The sequence below is a fragment of the Gadus chalcogrammus genome, chromosome 14 (genome assembly GCF_026213295.1).
Source record: "Gadus chalcogrammus isolate NIFS_2021 chromosome 14, NIFS_Gcha_1.0, whole genome shotgun sequence".
NCBI classification, from domain to species: domain Eukaryota; kingdom Metazoa; phylum Chordata; class Actinopteri; order Gadiformes; family Gadidae; genus Gadus; species Gadus chalcogrammus.
Window position 1 is genome coordinate 17,334,684 of NC_079425.1, and position 21,329 is coordinate 17,356,012.

Here is a 21,329-nt window from a genome sequence, read left to right on the forward strand (position 1 = left end):
TGCATGTGTGTGTGCTCATGTGTGTCTTATACGTCTATGGTTCAACCAGACCCAGTTCTGATGTCCTTGAAGGAGGGGTACCAGAGGTCAGACCAGCTGGTGTTCATAGCCCCCGCAAAGGCGAAGAAGAGCGTGGTGGTGAATGGAATTGACCTCTTAGAAAACGTACCACCCAGGACCGAGAACGAGGTGTGTGTATCTGTGTATATTTGTGTGTGTGTGTGTGTGTGTGTGTGTGTGTGTGTGTGTGTGTGTGTGTGTGTGTGTGTGTGTGTGTGTGTGTGTGTGTGTGTGTGTGTGTGTCCATCCTGTGAGAGAGTGGTTGGTTGGCAGGGAGGGGGGGTTGATGGTGTTAGGGGTTTGCATGGATCGGAGGATGAATGGTGTGGGTCTGTGTAACCAGTACAAACGGTCTTCTCCCTTGCTCCCTGCAGCTCCTGCGGATGTTCTTCAGGCAGCAGGAGGAGCTGCGGCGACTAAAGGAGGAGCTGGCCACTAAGGACGTGAGGATACGGCAGCTGGAACTGGAGCTAAACAACCTGAAGAACGTTAGCCCAAACAATGTCTGACCTCTGACCCCCCCCCCCCCTATTCCCCCTCCGGACTGACCATTCAGATCCTTATGCTACCCAATCAAGCCTCTTTTAAGCCACTACCCCTGTCCCCCCCTTCCAGGCCCACTGTGAGCATCTTGTGACTGACTAACTTAACCTCTGCTCTGGTCTGGGTGGCGCAACAAAATTCATGTAATCACTGCAATCATGTTAAATAATCAACCGTTTCATGGGTTGTCACCTTATGATTCCCTATGCTTTTTTATTTCATCCAGACAATACTTTGACTTTTAAGGAAGTTGCTACAAGTCAATAACACACAAAAACAAACAAACAAAAAAAACAAACAGGCACATATTCACATATACTTACACACACACACACACACACACACACACACACACACACACACACACACACACACACACACACACACACACACACACACACACACACACACACACACACACACACACACACACACACACACACACACACACACACACACACACACACACACACACACACACACTCCTCCCTCCAATCTGTCTCCATTTGCTTGCGAAAAAGCGAAAAACAACAATCAGGGAAAAGGACTGTTTCTCCTGTTGCGTGTTTCCTTCTTCCCCAAGGCCTTAGATCTCTGGATCACAGCAAGTTGCAGCCACACCTGTGTCTATAAATGACAGCAAATTAAGATAGTTTGCTTGTGTCAGATGTTGGCGGGCTCTGAACATTTTCAGACAGAAGGAACCTAGATGTTTGTATGAACTTTCCTCTCCTACAACTGTATGAAGCAAATATTTTCTGGTGTATAGTTACTAGCGGTCTGAAGCATTGTTTGTCCAACCATTGCTTTTTTAGGGATGCCTTTAGTGTGTGTGGGGGTTAATGCTTATATTTTGATATTGCTTTTATTTATTTGTCACTTTTTACCCTTTTCTGCTAATAACACACAGTATGGCTTTGAGGGGAGTGTTGTATGTCATGGTGGGACCGATGTTGATTGCGTTACTCAATTGGGATCTGAGGCGTTATCTAGAATATCAAGCTGCCTCTTTACTGCTTCAAAATAACGCTGCAATGAGTGTGTTCGTCTAAGGTTACCAGGACAGTACATGTATGTTTTTGATGAAGAAAGCACACGACTGCTGTTTGGATGGGTTTGAGTATTCACCACCGATATCTGGAGAACTTCCCTCAGACTGAACTAATGCGACTCTGACATTTTTTTCATCCTCATACCTTCCTCTTCACGTCAGTGTTTTCCTTTACATGAGGTTCAGAAAAGTTGTGAGATTGAGAGATTACAAGTTGAAAAGAAAGTGATTGTGTTACTGTACGTGCAGCACATAAACTGCCACTCAAGAGTGTCGAATCTAAGATGAAATCAGACTGCTGACATCGCTATTCCAAATATACCCAAAACCTTTCATATAGGGATTGTGTCTGTTGGCGTTTCTTTGTGTTTCTATGCAAAATGGCAAGATTCAATGTTCTAATTTCACAAAAAGATTATCTCCCACAGTAGCTCAAACTGCATTATCTCTAACAGGATTTATTTTTAAAAGCAACCACAATAAATGAACTTGGATATGGTGTAGAATGAGTGTTTAATGGACCTAATTTTCTTACACCCTCGAAATTCTATAATGCATCAAGCTGAATGAAGACATTCATTTTGATTTTATGAACACTAAAAGTAATTTCCATTGGAATTGCAGTTTTCCCTATTCCTCACATTCATGCCATCTGCGTGTCACAAACAATAGACCAACATTGAACATTGCTCTTTATGTAAAGATTATGCATACAAAGTATGTTCAAGTCCAATAAGTATTACACTGCACATTTTAGATAAAGCCGCAAACACAAGTTTATATTTTTATTACAATTTGTTGTTTAACTCATTGTACTTAATGTCAGCCAACATCAAAGAGAATACAAAAAAATAGATTTTGGTCATTATTTACAAGAACACGTAACTTCCGAACTATCAAAGCTGGGTGGTCCAGGAGATTGGAGCATCTGAGACAAAGGTAGATCTTTACTTGCTATAATTTAGAAATGGGACCTGGAATAGTCACACTGTGCATGTTCAGACGAAGTTTTCCACACCACAACAACAGTATTGGCATACTTGGGACACCACAAACATATAACTTACTTATAAAATGTACAATACAAAGAATAAAATAAGATTAAGACGAGGAAAGAAAAGGACAGACGTACATGAGTTCCAGTGGTTGAGTTTTCAGACATGCACCTTTTCTCTATGTAAGGGATGGTTCCATTTTAAAATATGCAATTTATCAGAAGAAAAATTCCTACACAAACAGGGATAATTATTAAAAAATGTCATATTAGGTGTCGTTACAAAATCGTATCGCCATAAAGGAGCTTAAAATCCACAATTAAGATCAGAGAATCAGAAACTCTGACTCATATACTTAAAATTAAGTTATTAACCCTAACCCAACCCTCTCACACACACACACCTGACTGGCCAGTGGCCACTAACATGAAGTACTCAAATAAACTCAAAAAGATAGTACAAATGGGACTGGGAAGTGAGAAGGAGGGGAAGTTAAACAGTCGGTACACAAAGTGAAAGCAATCCTCAATCGTCTTCCTCTTCCTCTTCTTCATCAAGTTCCCTTTTTCTCTTCTGGCCTTGCTCTTCTTCTAGGAGAGAACAGAGCAAAATTAGTTTTTAATAACTTAAATATGGTCTAGGAACCCAACTGGAAGCCATGGATCTAAGGAAAAAGCTAAAACTCTGGACAATTATGATCAACCAGCAATATAGCAAATGTAAATTACCACCATCTTCATCTTCCCCATCATCAACTTCTCTGTCGTTCAAATCATCGTCGTCCTCTTCCTGAAAGACAAGTAGAAAGTACTTTGAATGATCTTGAATAATGTAACAGTTTTACAACACATAGGTCATTACAGTGCCCTGTACTACGAACCTCGATTAGTGGGTTAGCGAGGTATGTTGCGCTCAAAGCCTGGGTTAGCTGTGACATGAAAGTCAATCTCTAGCGTCGCTGTAACACCATGGTGACTTATGCTATCAACCAAAACCTGGTCGGGAGCAGGTTTTCCGCCAAGTCTGTCGGGTTCGATCGGCGTGCGCAGCTTCCTAGCCCCTCCTTCCTGTGGACCGCGGAGCCCGTTTCGTACAGGGGCTCTACGACAGAGGCCCTTTCGGGACCGATCCCTAACCATTGCCTGAGAATATACTTAATGAGAGATACAGGTTCTCATCAGTGTCTGTCAGTCTTAAATTTCTGCGTACGGGGTTCGTCTCCCAAGTGACGCGCAGTTATGTGAAGCTTAAAAAGGTCCCAATTGTCGTTCATATGAAATACTTATTCACTAAAGGTTATGGAATTATATTTTTGTGCTTATTTCGAACTTGAACCCATATTCTCAAGGCCGTGCTGGCACCACATCTATGGGGGTAAAAGGCATGATGCTAGACCGGCGAGATTTGAACCCCGGTCGCTGGCGTTTAGGTCTTATACTAATCCACTACGCCACCACAGCTACTTCTCAGCGGTTGAAAATATATGCCATACATTTCTTACATAGGTGGTATTTAAAGTGAATTCCCTAAATTATAGATTAAGGCAGGTTGGACGTTGCATTTTGAAATCATCATCACTCTATTCGGATTAATGGTGAACAATTCTGCAATGACGAGATAAACGCCCCTTTCACGTGAACGCGCATTGAACTTCAAGTGGAAAACCTGGCTTGACTACTATAATCCTAAATGAGCGTCGCAGTGCCATTTAACTCTGATCGCGAATTGCGTCTCTGTCAATTCAGGCTTACCCAAGATAGTCTGGGTATGTTCAGCGAGGTTCGTAGTATACCCCACAGGTCACTAAATAAAATTGGATTGCGATGATTAAAAATGTAAAAACACACCGACAAGACACGCATTAAGCCATCTGTACGTTCGGGACTACTGTAGAAAAATGGCAATGCACCTTGGCAGTGCAACCTGGTGGGCTCTATGAAATAGACTTCTACAAAGTGCACCTCAAAAAAATAAATAATATCCTACCGAATCTGGTTTTTCCTCTCCACTTAAGTCATCTTCCTCCTCTTCATTCCCCTCATCTTCGTCTTCCTCACCCTCGTCATCTTCGTCGTCTACTGGTGCAACCTCTTCATCCTCCTCATCTACATCTGGGAGAAAGAGGGAAAGGTGTAAAAGATTACGCTACATATTTAAAAAAACATCAATCACGATAATGTTCAGCAGAGTGAATGACGGCATCATAAAATTCCTAATATTCTACATCAAAGGCCTACTGAATTCAGACTCACCATCGTCGTCGTCATCGTCCCCATCCAGGCCCTCTGCGTACACCTCTGCGTCAGAGTCCGGGGCCTCCTTGTCACACAAGTCATATCCGTCCAGGTACGTGAGATGGGGGAGGAGCTTGAATACATTGTCTCTGTATTCATTCAGGTTTGTCACTTCGCAGTTGAAAAGGTCTAGGCTCTTCAGGCTTACCAATTCTTTCTGTCAAAATCAAGAGAAGGTGAAAGTGTATTAATGAACCTGGAACTGGCTTTGGGTCACATCGTTTTGAGGTTACAGCCAGAATTGTCAGATTAGACCTCTAGGCAGGAGTAAAGGCCAAGGTATACTACCCCGACTCCGTAATCTGACTCCGTAACTACGGAAACCTCTCAAGCCTTCGAAATGACCCGTTGGGATGTCAGTTACGCAATGCAATTCGCCGCGCGATCGATCTTAGTGCCGACTACTAACCATGTAAATATTTTTATAAATAAACTTCCAAAGCTTGTCAAATCTTATTTGACATTTTATTGGTCCTTAATGTGCAAAGTAAACATGCCAGGACATGCCATTTAAGTAAAGCCAAGAGGCAATACATATATTCTTAATATGGGAAAATAAATGGGTCAGCATGTAAAGAAAATGTATTTCCTCCCTCATCAATTGGAAAGAACATCAACAGGCATAAATGGAGATTGTAAAACTACCAAAAAATATTTAAATTAAACAGAGAGGCACCATGAAAAATCGCAAAAGCATATCCTCCTTAGGGAGTTCATATCTTGTAGGATTTGTGGCTTACCAATGGCTCTATTGTGCTGAGGTCTTTGATTTTGTTTCCACTGAGGTTGAGGTGTGTTAGGTTGGGGCATTTGGCAGCCAGCACCTCCAGTCCACCTGAGATTCTGTTATCACTGAGCTCAAGCTGGTGATCAAATGAACAAAGAGCGCATTTAATGTACACGTTACCCGAGCATTGCTAGAATGTACTGCATTGTGTTAATCTTAGAGAAAACTCCATACCTTTTTCAACTTTGTGAGCTTTGGCAAGTGGGCGACTGTTGTCAGTCCAACGTTGATTGTGCTTAAAAATTCTAATTCTTCAAATTCATCCGTGAGGCCCTCAAGCTCTCCATCATGTGAGCGGCAGTTGTCCAGCACTAGCTCTTTCACCTGCAGAACAAGTCAGCAAGAAATAGAAATTGGGATATATTACAGCACTGAATTATGTAGCTTACTCAATGAGATGTTGTTGATTTGTTAGTTTATTTGCAAAACCGAAACACATTTGTTTATATTGCGTTGGAATTGGCGTAGACAACCACAGATATTATATTTACATGCAATTGCATTCGTTTCCGAATAAATGACGTTTCTCATACTGACCGTCAATATAATTTTCGTTATTAAAATAAAACAAAATGGTGATGTATTTTTGGCATTAAATTGCACATTCGTATGAGAAAAAAACAAAACACACACACACACACACACACACACACACACGCTGTGTAAGTAGGAGGGGCTGATACAATCCGATTACATAGCTCGCTGACAACGAAAAAATGTTACTTACGTTAACATTTTGCGGATGGAATGATACGTAGGCTATTACATGAGGGTTATATCTACAATTTGTATGTGGAATCGAATATTATGTACGTCGAATTTATGAGAATGACATGAAGGGTGACTTCCAATTGCCTTTGTTTCTGGGTAAAATGGCGGCATATCCCATTTCTTGTAAACTAGACTCGAGCAACACGACTAGGAAAACGAGCTTTGAATGGACAAATTCCACAAATCCAACAGCCTCGTTTCTTTTCAAAGCAACCCCATACACGTTAGTCCTTAACATAGACTTGCCAGGTCCCTTAAATCACTTTATTTCGCCATCGGTTCATACTACAGAACGAGTTGTAGAGTAGCCTACACACACTGCAGCTCTGTATCCGATTATAGTGCACTTCCATACAATAAATATAATATGGAAAGCGAGTGTTACTGCATTCTCTGATTATATATTTATAATAACGATGTATAGTAGGTCTGTTGTTTACATTTTGGACATTTACTATCTGATCCTTTGCGTTCGACACGTCGGTATAACGTTGCATAATAAAACAATACAAATCTACAACTGTTTTGTGATCATCTCGTACTCGTTCTATAAACCTGAAACAACGCGTTTGTAATAATAATGACACGCCGCAAAGGGGCGCGTTCGGAGCTCAAAAGTTACAAATATGGCTTCTCCAGCTCGCCTTGTTTATACTGCTGGCACAAGCTGCGGTGCATTGACTAACTGCACAATCGTATTGTACGATTTTAGATCCACAAAGTTATAGCATTAGTTAAACAGCGATAAAAGGCTATATTAGTGTCCACAGAACAACAATGTAACATGCTACCATCATTTTAAACTTGCAAGAAACTTTGTATCCCCATGCAAGACATCAGACGAAAGATTCTCCATTAGCCCAGTCTGAAGCAGTATCAAGTCTTCCTCTTACGTCTGATGGAGTGCGGTTTCGCAGCTCTAGATGAATTCTCTTCTTCATTTCCATTTCTGAATAGTTTATCCTTGATGTGCAAAAGACTATTGAGTATAGTTATCACTGCCAACAAAACTACCACCTCTTGAAATAGACTCTTATTCATTCAAACTTGATCTTCTCGGTAGGCGGGAATGTTTTACGATTGACGTCACCGTTGACCAATTGCAGGTAGCAGATCTACAGGGGCGGGATTTACAAATCCACTAACCAATAAAGTAATTTATAAAATTGGGTGGGGTTTCGTTATGAGTGTTAGTTAATTTAAGTTTTCATGAAGTGTATTATAATGTGGCATTGCATTTGTGATGTTCATTGCTCCTCCTAACCCCAATCGCCACCACGTTATTTTTTTGTGATCATCCTAGAGTAAACCTTAATATGAAATGTGCTGCAAGTCTATCTGCACGTATGATAATAACACGACGTGTAAATGCAGACTACTTGATATTTGAGGAATAATCGTACCTTTATTAGCCATACCATAATAGGGACTTCTCTTAAGAATAACAGTAATATAACAGTCTTACGTTTTCTGATATTTAAATAAGGCTTCTGGCGACGTGAACTACACTTCCGTTTAGAAACTCACCATGAGCCTGAAAGAAAAACAAGGTCACGTGACTGCCTCAACGCCATCTTGACATTAACGTGGGCAACATAAATCGACATAGATTTGAAATAATTAAAATCAACAAAAGCTTTACCTATTACCGGAGTCCGTTGTTTATAGGACGTCGTCATTGTTAAAGAAAAGTGCGCATAGTATTTGCATGACCACGGTGCTTGTGCGCGCACTTGTTTGCTGTCTTGAGAGTGAGCGCATTTCTTTGAAATCTCTGTCGCATTTCTTTGTCATGATTCATGGTTTTTCGACAACCTCGCGCTTGATTAGAGTCTTCCTCCAATCTCGACGAGAATTTCCACATGACGCTTGCAGGATAGTTTGGAACCATTTTGAGTATTGCTTTAAACGCAAAGGCGAGTGCTATATTTCCGTTGGGTGTGTCCTACTTGCTCAAGCTGTATCTACCGATGATAACTGCATAGTGCGTGCATGTATGCGCAGTCCCGACGGCCTTTCGTGTTTCCCGACCTTTCACGCCTACACAAACCCACGCCTAGTTTCACCAACCGCACGGAGGGTGGTTAACGTTAAGTCCAAATACAACATAACTGGTTTGAAACATTTCAGCTAGAATATTTCGAACCAAATAAAGGCCTACTGACAATAAGCTTACTGGTATTGAACACAATCATTTGAATGAACTATTTGTAATATTTTTTAAATTGCTGTTTAGTATGCATTTTTATGTTAGTTGCATGCAGTATGGGGATACTAGATAAGATTTGCCGCCTTCAAATGATCAGATTTTCCTCAGTTATTAACCGTGCAGTTGACTTTCAAGGCCGCTGGAGTTCGCTGTTGGTGTTTTCTCTCCACTTCCCTCTGATGCTATAAGGTCTCGCTGCAGCCTGTAGTAGGAGATGGACATACACGTCCAACTGCTACGTGATAGGTGCATGGTTTGATTCCAGCGATGTAAATTATGTCCCTTACTCCCTTTTTAAACGTCGATATAGTGGGACATTTTTCAGATGTAATGGAAAGAACATCAAAAATCAAGAACTAACAAGCTAGTGCAACAGGGTTAGGGTTAGGGTAGTAGTGGTTAGGGTTATGGTTAGGTAGTGGTTCCGGGTTTAGGTTTTGAAAGATGAGATCGAAACTTTCCCACGCCCGGAGATAAACCACGCCTCCCCAGATCTGCCGTGTTCGCAGCCATTGGAAAACGGGATTGAGTGACGTAGCAGTTGAGCAGTTTGATGTGGATGTCCTTGTCCTACAGGCACTTCTCTGATACGTTTGAATGTCCATCGTTTGGAATACAAATCTGCAATCTGCAGCCATTTATATGATTTTTTTCCTCCAAAGTTGTTTGAATGACATAGCTCAGGAGTGTACGTGATCCTTATTTCATGCATTAGTGTGTATGTTCGGATGGACAACCTAATTCGTAATTTCGATGTAGGTTGCACTTGCAGTTTACTAGTCTACCAAAAGGGATTGCTCTTAGTCCAGAAAGCATTTCTAAACCGCCCTACTCGCCTTTATTATATCACCAAGGACGTTTTAGCGTCGTTGCCTATTTTGTCTTTGCATTCAGTATGCATTCAGTATCTCTGTGTACATTTTGTAATGACTGATTTTGATTTAAGCAAGTTAATCATGCATCATATTAGGGAGTCTTAAATGTAGTGTACACAAAATATCATCTGACGTTTATATTCAGATATAACAAAACACAAAAAATCAGTTGTTCAAGTTAAACACACACTTTCAGTCTGTATTCCTAGAAATTAGGTAGAAGTTTGTTTGTTTAAAATTAAACAATGACTTGATTTTGTACAATTTAGATGGTGGCATGTTGTGGTAGAAAGGCGTATTGACAAATAAAATCTAAATGTGTATAATTCAAATTGACCAACATATTGTATGGTAAGTTAGTGTTTGTTTTATAGCTGTGTTAATTTATTTGTGAATACTTTTGAGCATAAATTCTACTCAAAGCAATCTTGTCCACAAACTAACAGGAGACCACCCAGCACAATCTCTCGAAGCTTATACTACATCCATCCACGTCAAGAAAACATTCCCACAACAATTTAAAATCTGAACTTTCTTAATGTAGGCAGGTAAGAGGAAAACGTGTTATAACTACTGGAAAGAGTTCATGCACTGAAATGACATTGAATTTGTCTGATTGGCTGATTACGGCTTGTAGGAATAGGACATGTAAACACATAAAGTTGCAATCTTCTGTTTGGAAATTCCAACACACCCTTGGATTGATGAACCACTTAAATTAATCCAAAATGAACCCTGTTCTTCAGAACTGATCTTCAGAATGTTGCCAATTTTGCTAAAGTTGATGATTTCAATGACACTGGCCGCAGAGCCCTACACATAACCTATAAGCCCTGCCATTTAAGTTGGATGCCATTATGTGTGGGAGTGGCAGCTAAGGATCAAGCTGAGGTGTGTGCAGAATGTGAAACACCTATTCCGGAGGTCATTACAGCAGAATTAGCGTCCTAGCATTGTGCCAGGGCTACCAGATGGTCCACAGCATGCATGGAAGTCATTCCTTTGGCTGTTCGGTTAGTGAACCCTTTGGCTTTTTCACTATATTAAATTCACTTTCAACCGGATGTGCCCAATGCCTTCCAAATGCTCATTTTGATAACAATGCACTGTACAATTAAGAAATAATACTAATAGTCCTGTTTATGACTCACATATGTTCCTCGAGCTTGCTCTGTTAACCATTAAGAGCCCTGTTTATCACCTGGGATATTCAAGTGGGAATAATAGAGGTGACTTTTAAACAGGTACCAGGAAGGGATTGGCGCACTGCATTGGTGACAAAATCTATTCTATATTTTTCATTTCAGATGTTTCTCCTCAGGATCCCAGCCTGAGGCCATTGACATATGCTCAAACCCACCGGGATAACAGACTCTCAGCTGGACCATGCCTAGGATGTTGATGCTCTTAAAGTATGTCAGTCAGTGGACTTGAAGAATATCAATGAAGTTTGTTGTCGGATGTTGCACGTGGATCTCCACCTGGATTGCAAGTGAACGCTTGTCCCATAGCGGTGGGCAGACAAGCTCTTCCCAGCCGCTTCCAGATGCTAGCTGCTGTCCTAATGGGCCGGGACCAGTTCATGGTCTTGACCTGCTAACTCTGATGATAGCTACTAACCACCTTTAATCTTGTCTTTTTTGTATGCATCGAAAGATTTTTCTACAAATGCACCAAAGTTTGGTTTGATTGAGAAGTTTTATTTTGGTGAAGAACAGATGTTTCAGGATTGTCCATAAATAAATCCATGAACACCCACTTGATGTATAGCCTAAAGTACACAGCTATATAACCATCATCAGTTTGTATTTTTATTTTATAGCAGGGCTCAATGTACAATTATGGATCCCATTCCAGTTTAGCAGCATGTGGGGTAATTTAATGGCGTTACAGAGACTCTGCCATTATTTTTGTAAAACAAATGTGGTTGTATGTGTGTACCAAAAATATAATGATGTTAACGTCTGAGCACAACAAGTAAAGGAGAAACGAGCATACCCTGACTTATGCCTGTAGCCATTCATTATTCATACTAATTAATGTCGGCAGTTGGGAGCACAACCCTGTAATGCAACACTGATGCAGGCAAGAAATACGTGCACACTAATCCACCGGGTATAAATGTAGACCTACGGACTTCCTCCTCTAAACCACCTTAAAGTCTCTTATCTTTAGACTCTATTATTCTTGTTAATGTTGCCATGCAATGCCAGCGTACTTGGGTTTGTCTTGGGGATCAAACCAGAATGATTGTTGTTTCTGAATACAAAAAGGCACATTATTAAGTTTTGTCCATTAATGGTCACTTCCCTGGCAAAGAAAATCGTTGTCAATTTTCAGTAGTCCAATAGCTGTACAACAAAAACAAACACACAATCAAAATTAAACTTGCACATGCCAGTTAGGTGATATCAACTGTACACTTTGTTTTCTTAATAATTTTCTTAAAAGGCCCGGGGCATTCCCCTAACGTTCTCAATGGGTCTTCCTTTACAAAGCAGTGGAGAAGATAGATGGGAAGTAAACACAAACTTGATAGCAGGGGAATGAAGGGAGAAAGAAGGTCACATGCTGCTTAGTGTTGATGGTAATGCGCTCTGCAGCCTTGTACTACAATTAAAAATTAATGAGCTTTCTCTGGCCCGCTCAACTACAGCGGCCAGCCTTTGTGTCTGTTTCCCTGTCAAGCCTTTCTATCCATTTGTTCTTCCTTTACAGAAACACTGGTGCCATCATTCATACTCATAATAGCTTCCTACAGGGTTGCAATACCCAATACACGCAAAAATATATCTAAATAATAAAAATGGCTTTATTAAATTATTAATTATATTCCTGGATTGCCAGAAATAGTCCTATGAGCAGCAAAGGTAGCCAGAAATAATAATAATATTTTTTTATAACGGCATCATGTAATCATCTTACAGTAAACCATCCTAGCCAGTGCTGTCAGACAGGCAACTTAAATAATTCCTTCAAAATTCTGCATAAAACAGCTCCTCCTCCTCTAGACTCATTCATAATCTAACGTAACTGCAGCAATCAGATCACGAGAAGCACCGCACGAGGTGACCTTCTAATCCCATTTAGGAAAAGCACATTTGGTCAACAATCATTTTCTGCTAGAGCAATACAAAATGGAATTCACTGCCTACCACTATCAAAGTTATGCATACATACTCCCCCTTTACAGCACACCTTAAAACATGGCCATCTGACAACTATAACTGCACACATTAATCTTGAGACACGTGAGAGGTGACGTTCATGCCCTGCCTTGTATGTGCTTTGAATGTGACCTCTGTTGCCTCTTTTCCCTTGTCCATTGTTTTTGTTGCAACTGCCTCGATGTCTTTGCCATCACCTGTGCTTGTTTGTTTGTTCTTGCTCCATTTGTGTGCAATATTGTTGTCATTATAAATGTAATGTAATGTATTTTATTCTTATTTTCTTTTCCCCTCTTCCTGAAATCTCTCGGTGTTGAGGGGCTGTCTTGGTTGACACGCCTATTCAACATTGCTTAGGAGTCCGGGACAATGCCAAAGGAGTGGCAAACCGGGGTGTTGGTTCCCCTGTTAAAAATAACAGGGGTTTCACACTACTCAGCCTCCCTGGTAAGGTCTACTCCAAGTTGCTGAAAAGGAGGGTTTGCCCGATAGTCGACCCTCCAATTACAGTAAAGAGGAACAATGCGGTTTCCGCCCCGGACGTGGAACTACAGACCAGCTCTTACAGTAACTCTCGCAAGGATCATGGTGGGGGCCTGGGAATATGCCCATCCGGTCTACATGTGTTTTGTGGATCTGGAGAAGGCGCATGACTGGGTCCCCCGGGAGATACTGTGGGAGGTGCTGCGGGAGTATGGGGTCACCCCTTAGGGCCATTCAATCTCTGTACTCCCGAAGCGAGAGCTGTGCCTGCGTTCTCAGCAGTCAGTCAGTTGCGTTCCCGGTAGATGTTGGCCTCCGCAAGGGCTGCGCTTTGTCACCAAAACTGTTTATGATATTCATGGACAGGATGTCGAGGCATAGTCCTGGTGGTGAGGGGCTGCAGCTCGGTGGTCTGAGGATCTCATCACTTAGCCGGTGACCTTCAGTACTCACTGTATCGGCTTGCCGAGGGTGAAGCGGATGGGATGAGGATCAGCTCTGCTGAATCTGAGGCCATGACTCTCATGACTCCGGATGAGCGGTTTTGAAGACGAGATGACATGAGATACACAACTATGACTTGTACGTTTATGGTTTACAAGAAATATTGTTTGATTGCAGGTTGTCTTCCCTAAGAGATCTTGGATCCTAATGTTATTGTGTGCACATTACTGATTTCTCCACTATTAAATAACATGTTGGTGTTGTGTGCGTGACTGTGTGTGTGTGTGTGTGTGTGTGTGTGTGTGTGTGTGTGTGTGTGTGTGTGTGTGTGTGTGTGTGTGTGTGTGTGTGTGTGTGTGTGTTTGTGTGTGTGTGTGTGTATGTGTGTGTGCGTGACTGTGTGTGTGTGTGTGTGTGTGTGTGTGTGTGTGTGTGTGTGTGTGTGTGTGTGTGTGTGTGTGTGTGTGTTTGTGTGCGTGTGTGTGTGTGTGTGTGTGTGTGTGTGTGTGTGTGTGTGTGTGTGTGTGCGTGCGTGTGTGTGTGTGTTTGTGTCTTTGTGTGTGTGTGTGTGTGTGTGTGTGTGTGTGTGTGTGTGTGTGTGTGTGTGTGTGTGTGTGTGTGTGTGTGTGTGTGTTTGTGTTTGTGTGTGTGTGTGTGTGTTCTGTGGCGAGAAGGCAAAGGGGCTAGATATAACTTTTATGGGATTAAGAGCTTTGGTAATTTGCATGGCCTCTCTATGTGTTTTAAACATAAGGAGCACATTTACATCATTTAACATCAATTATTCCATTAATAAGGGAAGAGTATCAAAAGGTCTCACTCCATTTGTTGTTCTTTAAATTCCGCAATTGCAGCCTTTCTTCATAATATAGCAGCCTTAGCGTTATGAAAAGGAAACACTTAAAACCAAGTTATAATTCATATTTCTCTTCTAACTAAAAATGCATATCTATTAAAAGTATTTGATGTACTTCTTGTTTATTGCTTAATCAAAAAGTATAACTTTTTTTAATGCCTAAACAAAAAGTCAGTGTTATTTGGGAAATGATTTTCTGTTGACTTCCTCTTTATTACAATTACAGTGTGGGGTGTTATGCTGAATCATCTTATCACCTTTAGCCTCCAAAGTAATCTTTTATGACACTGGCAAGCTGTTTGATAACTAGGGGGGGGAAGAATTATTGTATTTGAGGCACTAAAAACGAGTCCTTATGGACTCACCAGAGACATAGCAGATTTCATTGCCACCAAATAAAAGATCTCTTCCTCATTCACAAACCATTTAATTTCTCTAATCTGTATTTCCCGCCTGTCGCAGGCCAACAATGGAGCTGAAATTTGGTGGACAATATGTGTGGTTGCAGGGGAGACATTGTTTGTGGTTCTTTGTAGCATCCTTTCTTACTGACAGCCCTGTACAAGTAAAACCAATACTGATATTCACAGTTGTAATTATACCAATAATAATATAACAAAACCAAACTTTTTGGCCCTTACGTTTACACCTAAATATCAACAGAGAAACCAAACAAAAAAACACAGCAAAAAGAAACCCCAGCAGATGGGTTCTTATGGCAGCTTTGGCTTTATATATATGTAATGGGCTGTCAATAACAAAGGATGCTAGAATTATTTTGATTCAGCAATTATTGCGCTTAGGCGTTTTTTGAAGGTACCAAAAGCGCTTCACATAGTTATTATCTGTGTGTGCGTGGGGGGTGCAGCAAATCATCCACTACTAATGTATAGCACCTTGGTGATGCACGACTGCCAGTATATGCCAGAACACTCAGCCCCCACACACTGGCTGGAACGTTTAGGGGGCCATGTTGCTACTAGAGTCAGGGTGGGAATTTGGCCAGGACACCGGGACTGTAAGCACCCCTATTCTTGCGATGTGTGCCATAGGATCTTTAGTGACCACAGAGTGTCACGACCGAGTCATGGTACTTTTCAACATGAGATTCTCTGTTTCTGTACTGGAGCATTGGGGATATTCCATAGCACCCCCTACTGGCCTACCAACACCTCTAACAACACCAACTGTTCTCTGATCCAAGGATGGATTAGGACGAGGCCTGCTGAGCTTCCAGATAAGCCAGGATTGCTTTATGCTATCCATGGTGCTGCCTAAAATGATCCACAAAAAAAACCTCTTCACTGCAACCTCCCATATTTATAATGTTATATATTTAAAGAAAAATGGATTGCCAAGCCCACAGTCTTCTTGTGGCTTGGAGTCTGCATCGATGATCAATGCTGTCAGCATGACTGGGGAGCGAAAGAGAAATGGAGTGAGGCGGGCTCTATGGAGAAGCCAACAATGGAGTCACCCTTGTCTTGATGAAAAATTGTGTGAGTAAACCTATTAACGATCATATTACAAAACCACTATGCATTATCTTATAGGGGATTTTGCTTAAAGCCGTAATAGGTTTTTGGGTAGTATATTCCTTTAAAATGAAATACATTTTGTTTTCGTTCTGCCTCCTCTACCTTGTGCAAACGTCAATCAATCATCCTGTTGGCTTGCTGTGAATGGGTGTCATTTTCTCCCCTCCATTCAGGTCCATGAAAGCAAGGAGGACTAACCCCCTGTCTCAAATTGCAAACCCCATCACTATACCTGATGCTGTGTACACCTGAGCATGAGCTACCCATTCTGACAAGTACCAAAACAACATTGATCTTGTAAATATGAGAAATAAAGGGTGATCTCATGTTGTGATGTTCAGTAAATGTGAGCTAATGCGGGGAGTTTGGCAGGTTAAACATGGCAGAAACTACCTGCCAGTGGTTTCTCAATCCACCAAACCGGCTCTCAGAAAAAGGTAATGAATGTTGAAGCTTTTTGATTGATTGCAACTAAAATAGCTGAGCTTTCATCCAGCTTTCATCATAAGCTGCTGGCTTCAGCAGCTCCAAAAGTGAGCATGGTAAAGATGATAAAAGTATTATATCAACAAATTTACTGAGCAAACTTTGCATGCCTAGACACTTTTAGCATAAAACTACCATACTGTCCATCATCCATCTTTGCTGCCGTTTAATTAATTTGTATAAACTGGAAACTGAGTTTTTTTTGTGTTGGTTGTCGGTTGAAAACTAGAAAAGTTTGAGAAAACTCATTTTAAACATGCATTATCAAAATAATTCTTGTTTTCCTGTCTATTCGTAGAAATGAATAGAAAGCTAATTATTATTATAATTATCATTCATTTATTTTCATTCTATGCACCGTTTATACAATCTCTCCCTTTGTCCATGAGCCCCTGCATCACAACTGCTTAAAGGAAATTAACAAACACTGTAAGCCATTGCCCATGAATGTTTTATGACCCGGGGAGACCGGAGACAATGAGAGACAGGAGAAGCATGGCGACTCTGCTGCTGGGGAATCAATCAACTGTCACTCATTCAGCAGCCATGGCAGGCGAAGAATGCGAATGCCGTCTTCCTCGGAATGTCATCAGCTGCTTATGGGGAGAAGGGTCGGATGGGGGAGGAGGGAGGACTGGTACGAAGCAGTAGTGAACCCTCAGGCTGATGAGCGGCAGCCAGGAGAAGTTGTCATTGTAAGCAGCAAATCCAGGAAATGGTTGTCCAAGGTTGGATTCTTGTTAAATTCAAGGAGGTCCATGCATGTTGATAATATGACTACAGTCCACTCCTCCTCCACCACCAATTTTGCCCATTCCTTGTCAACACTAGCCCCACCACACAATGATGGCCACTATTTATCATAATGCTAAAAGGCTTGTGTCTGTTGAGTTCATTACACATGAGTCAGGGTGTGTCCTGATGTGTCTAGGTCGTTGCTTCCCAGATGTCTGCTCCGCTGCTGAAATAGTCTCTGGATGCTTGTGAGACAGAATTGCATAGGTAGTCGATATCAATGGATAGGAAGGAATTTGTTTATCGGGTTGCCATGGATACCACAGAAGGTCAAAACATGGTCAAAAAAGGTAAAAAAAAAAATCAAAATACGATTTCTCTATGTTTTTTTGAGTATCTGTTTATGTGAACTCCGAATCACCATACATACAGTAAATATGTTGAGCACTTGCCATCAATTTATATTTTACCAACAAGTTTGAAAATTAAACACATTCTAAATGAAATCTTAACATTTTCCACAATCTTTTACGTTTCCCTAATGTTAATAGTATCTAGACCATTTTCCACTTTCAGACATTGCATTTTTATTTCGTTACCTTGGCTTTTTTTTTTGTCTAGCCACTCAGCTTACTTTGCTTCTCTCATCAACTTAAACGCCTCATCTGCTGTGTATACTCCCAGCCTGGTGGGTCTAGTTGTACAGAAAACTTTTCCCCTCACTGCACCCGTACAGACAAAATATGGTCTGAACGGTACACTTAAATTAAGCGGGTCATGTATTAATTTGCCATACCAGATTTATATCAAAAGTTATTCGTTTCTTGCATGAGGGATTCAAACATTCTCTATTGTATTGATAAGAGAGGAGATGCATCGTAAAACCATCCCCATGTCAGCTTTAAATAATTGAGTTAGGTTTATTCAGAATTTCACAGATAAAGTTTTTAGAATGTCTGGCAATGGTGAGACTCCTATCTTCTCATATTCCTCCTTCTTCTCCTCATCATCCTCCTGCTTCTCCTCCTCCTCTTCCTCTTCCCCCATAACCTCCTCAGTGCTGTCTGTCAGTTATTTCTCTTTTTCTTGTGCCTCGGGTGATATCAGATAGGGGAGAGCAACACATTAAAGCAGTGCCTCTTCCACCCCCCAAAGTGAAAATGAGAAACTGCAGCAGAATACCAATAGCTACAGATCAAATAGGCTGAAGGGATTCTGAGTGACTTATCTCAGCCTCTCAGTTAGCTGGGTTGGAGTCAGTGCCTGCTACGACCCATACATAGGAACTGAGACCCAGTGAATCTGTGACTGCAATGTAATGAATAAAACACATGCACGCACTTGCATGCATGGACGCATGGTCCAACACACACACACACGCACGCACGCACGCACGCACGCACGCACGCACGCACGCACGCACGCACGCACGCACGCACGCACGCACGCACGCACGCACGCACACACACACGCACACACACACACACACACACACACACACACACACACACACACACACACACACACACACACACACACACACACACACACACACACAAAAATGTGCATGCGCAAAAATGTATGCATACATCCACACACACAGCCCCCCCCGACAGACACACACACACACACATCTGCCTTACTCCCTTCTTCGAAGTAAAGAATTAAATGTAGTTCTATATTACATTAATAATAATAATAATAATAATAATACATAATTTAAATTTTTACTTCACATTTCTCAGCACCATTTAAGATTGATTTAACAGGAATTATTTAAGATCAATAAATTTCCTTTTTGTATGGTATTGAATCTGAGTTCTTGTGCTTTTTAACAAGCTTTGAGTGCCTGGTTACAAGCAAGAATGATGTATTTTGGTGTTTTGACGTTGATTTCAAATAGCATTATATTAAGAAGCCTGATATCCCGCCCCTTGTTTGGGACACATTGTCCTTGACAGCACACGTCCTTAGAGACTTTCTGCCAAGCTGAGGGCCAAACATCTCTTCCATTATGTTGTGCTTATCCAACCCCTAAACACTTTTATAAAAGGGGGAAATGTTTATTTTTTCCCATTTGTTTTGCGGTGCTGGGATTGAGATGGAGAAAGAGGCTGGATTGACTGAAATAGAATTAATCTGCACGGTTGAGTCCCTGAACTACTAAAAACATTAAATCTCATGATTCCCCCTGCATTTGGATTTTTTGGTTTATTTTTTACAACATCTTTTAACCACTTTTAAAGTCCTTTGTTTCCTTGTATTCCGGTGGTGGCATGTTTCTGCACAGTACATGCCAGGTGGCATGTTTCTGCACAGTACCTTTAATCGATAAATATAATTTGTTAAGGAGGCAATAGCATTGTAGTAGTCCATCATTATGGAGACTTGCTCTGTCATCATGACAACAAAGCCAAGTTTTTTTTTGAAGATGGCAATATCCTCTACTATTAATATAGTCCTTGATAGCAATTACATTAGAACAGTGGTCTAATGTTTTAGTGTTTTACTATGCATCACATTGTGTTTTTTGCAACGGCATGGACTTGGTTACATAAAGATGGAATAAGCTTCAATCATCACAAAGCCTGTTTATAATTTAGCCCTGAGGGATTATTTACTTTTCATTAATATTCATGAGAATACAGCTGAAATTGGAGAGAGTGATAATGGGATACAATATGAGCATGTATTCTAATTCTTGCTATGTACGTATGTATACACACCCTCACTTTTTGTGATGAACTCGTCTTCCAGTGTTTTTTGTATCTTTCAAACTGCAAACTACAACAAGATCTTCTTACATTCTAACTTTTTAAATTTTTCACAACATTTTTTCATTGGCTTATTTGAGTGGATATTCTTATTAATGTTGTGTCTGTTGTTCATTTTTGTAGTAGTCTATATTCTATGTCTATTTGTATCATTAAGTATCAACACGTATTCATACGTATACTTGTTTGACTGTCATGACACTCTCATGACACCAGACTAAATATACCTATACATTTGGTCTCGTTTCAACAAAAATGGCTGCGCCCGTAAAGAGATTTATTTTCTTTGTATTTGTACCATATTGGTCATTTTCATGTCGATTTTAATTGGTCTTACACACATGATTACATTGCTTCTTTATTCCGGTCACCAATTAATGCATTGCACGGTCTTGCTGAGCGTGCAATACAATGTAAAGTTGTGTTTGTTTTCGAGCTGGTTTGCTAAAGAGGCTTATGTATGAAGGTATTTTTGTAGCAAAAGACTTTAGCATGCGTAAACTAGAGTCACAAATGACTAACAGTAAATTTGAAGTTGTAAATATTTATTTTGCATGTGTACACTAAAGTCACAAATGTGTAACAGTAAATTTGAAGTCGTAAATAATTGTTCTACCAGTGTCAACACAAAATAGGGGCTACGAGTTCACAAGTCCTTTCTTAGAGATGCACAAATCCTATTCTGTGCATTACAACTTCAAAGAGTCATGCACTTGACACTTTTGCTACAATCATTGCAGCGCAGTTGGTGCAAAACACATTCACACATCCGTGTTTCATAATCTGAGAACATGCACAAAATGTGTGCAGTCGTAAACCCAAATGTGAACTAATGTATCAGTAGTTGCACATCTGTGAAATATTTCCTCACAAATGAAATTATATGGAACGCTATGTTCAATGAGCATTTTAATGAGCGAGCACAAGTCCATCGATACAACTGCTCAAATCTGCTGCTACGAGTCTCAGCTGTTGTTTTTCTTGATACTTTTGCAACACATCTATGTGGTACAAGTGTAGCAAAAGTGAACGTATCCGTATGACGCAAAGCGTCCGTGGGCGCGACAAAATTGCAGCATTAACCAATGAAAGTCACCGGCAGGGGGTGCATTTTTGTAACTACACTGGGACCATCCAAGCAGGCCATTAGAATACATTGAAGGACACTTGCGGCTTGTTAACGGAATAATTTGGGGGGAATTTAGTAAAACTAAGTAATTTAATTTGACATAATGTAAGATACCCAACTCCGTCGTGTAGG

The 21,329-nt window shown here is 40.8% G+C and overlaps 2 protein-coding genes across 7 annotated transcripts in view; one reads left to right on the plus strand and one right to left on the minus strand.

The window, feature by feature from the left end:
- Positions 1-3,234, plus strand: part of coro2ba (coronin, actin binding protein, 2Ba) — a 36,180-nt gene extending 32,946 nt beyond the window's left edge. For all 3 annotated transcript variants that reach the window (XM_056608686.1, XM_056608687.1, XM_056608684.1), the window contains exons 11-12: positions 50-189; positions 435-3,234. In XM_056608686.1, the coding sequence (XP_056464661.1) occupies positions 50-189; positions 435-569 (275 nt within the window). In that variant the 3' untranslated portion in view covers positions 570-3,234. The remainder of the gene's footprint in view (positions 1-49; positions 190-434) is intronic.
- Positions 1,821-8,132, minus strand: anp32a (acidic (leucine-rich) nuclear phosphoprotein 32 family, member A). 4 transcript variants are annotated; one of them, XM_056608691.1, is made up of 7 exons: positions 7,395-8,132; positions 5,905-6,054; positions 5,684-5,806; positions 4,902-5,100; positions 4,636-4,760; positions 3,381-3,438; positions 1,821-3,236 (listed from the first exon to the last, which is right to left on the minus strand). In XM_056608691.1, exons 1-7 carry the CDS (start codon positions 7,446-7,448, stop codon positions 3,175-3,177), a joined length of 771 nt encoding a protein of 256 aa, XP_056464666.1. In that variant the 5' UTR covers positions 7,449-8,132; the 3' UTR covers positions 1,821-3,174. The 4 variants fall into 4 exon arrangements, with proteins under 4 accessions (XP_056464666.1, XP_056464665.1, XP_056464664.1 ...); XM_056608690.1 differs by having other exon boundaries at positions 1,821-3,239; XM_056608689.1 differs by having other exon boundaries at positions 1,822-3,236; positions 3,378-3,438.
- Positions 8,133-21,329: the final 13,197 nt, after the last annotated feature.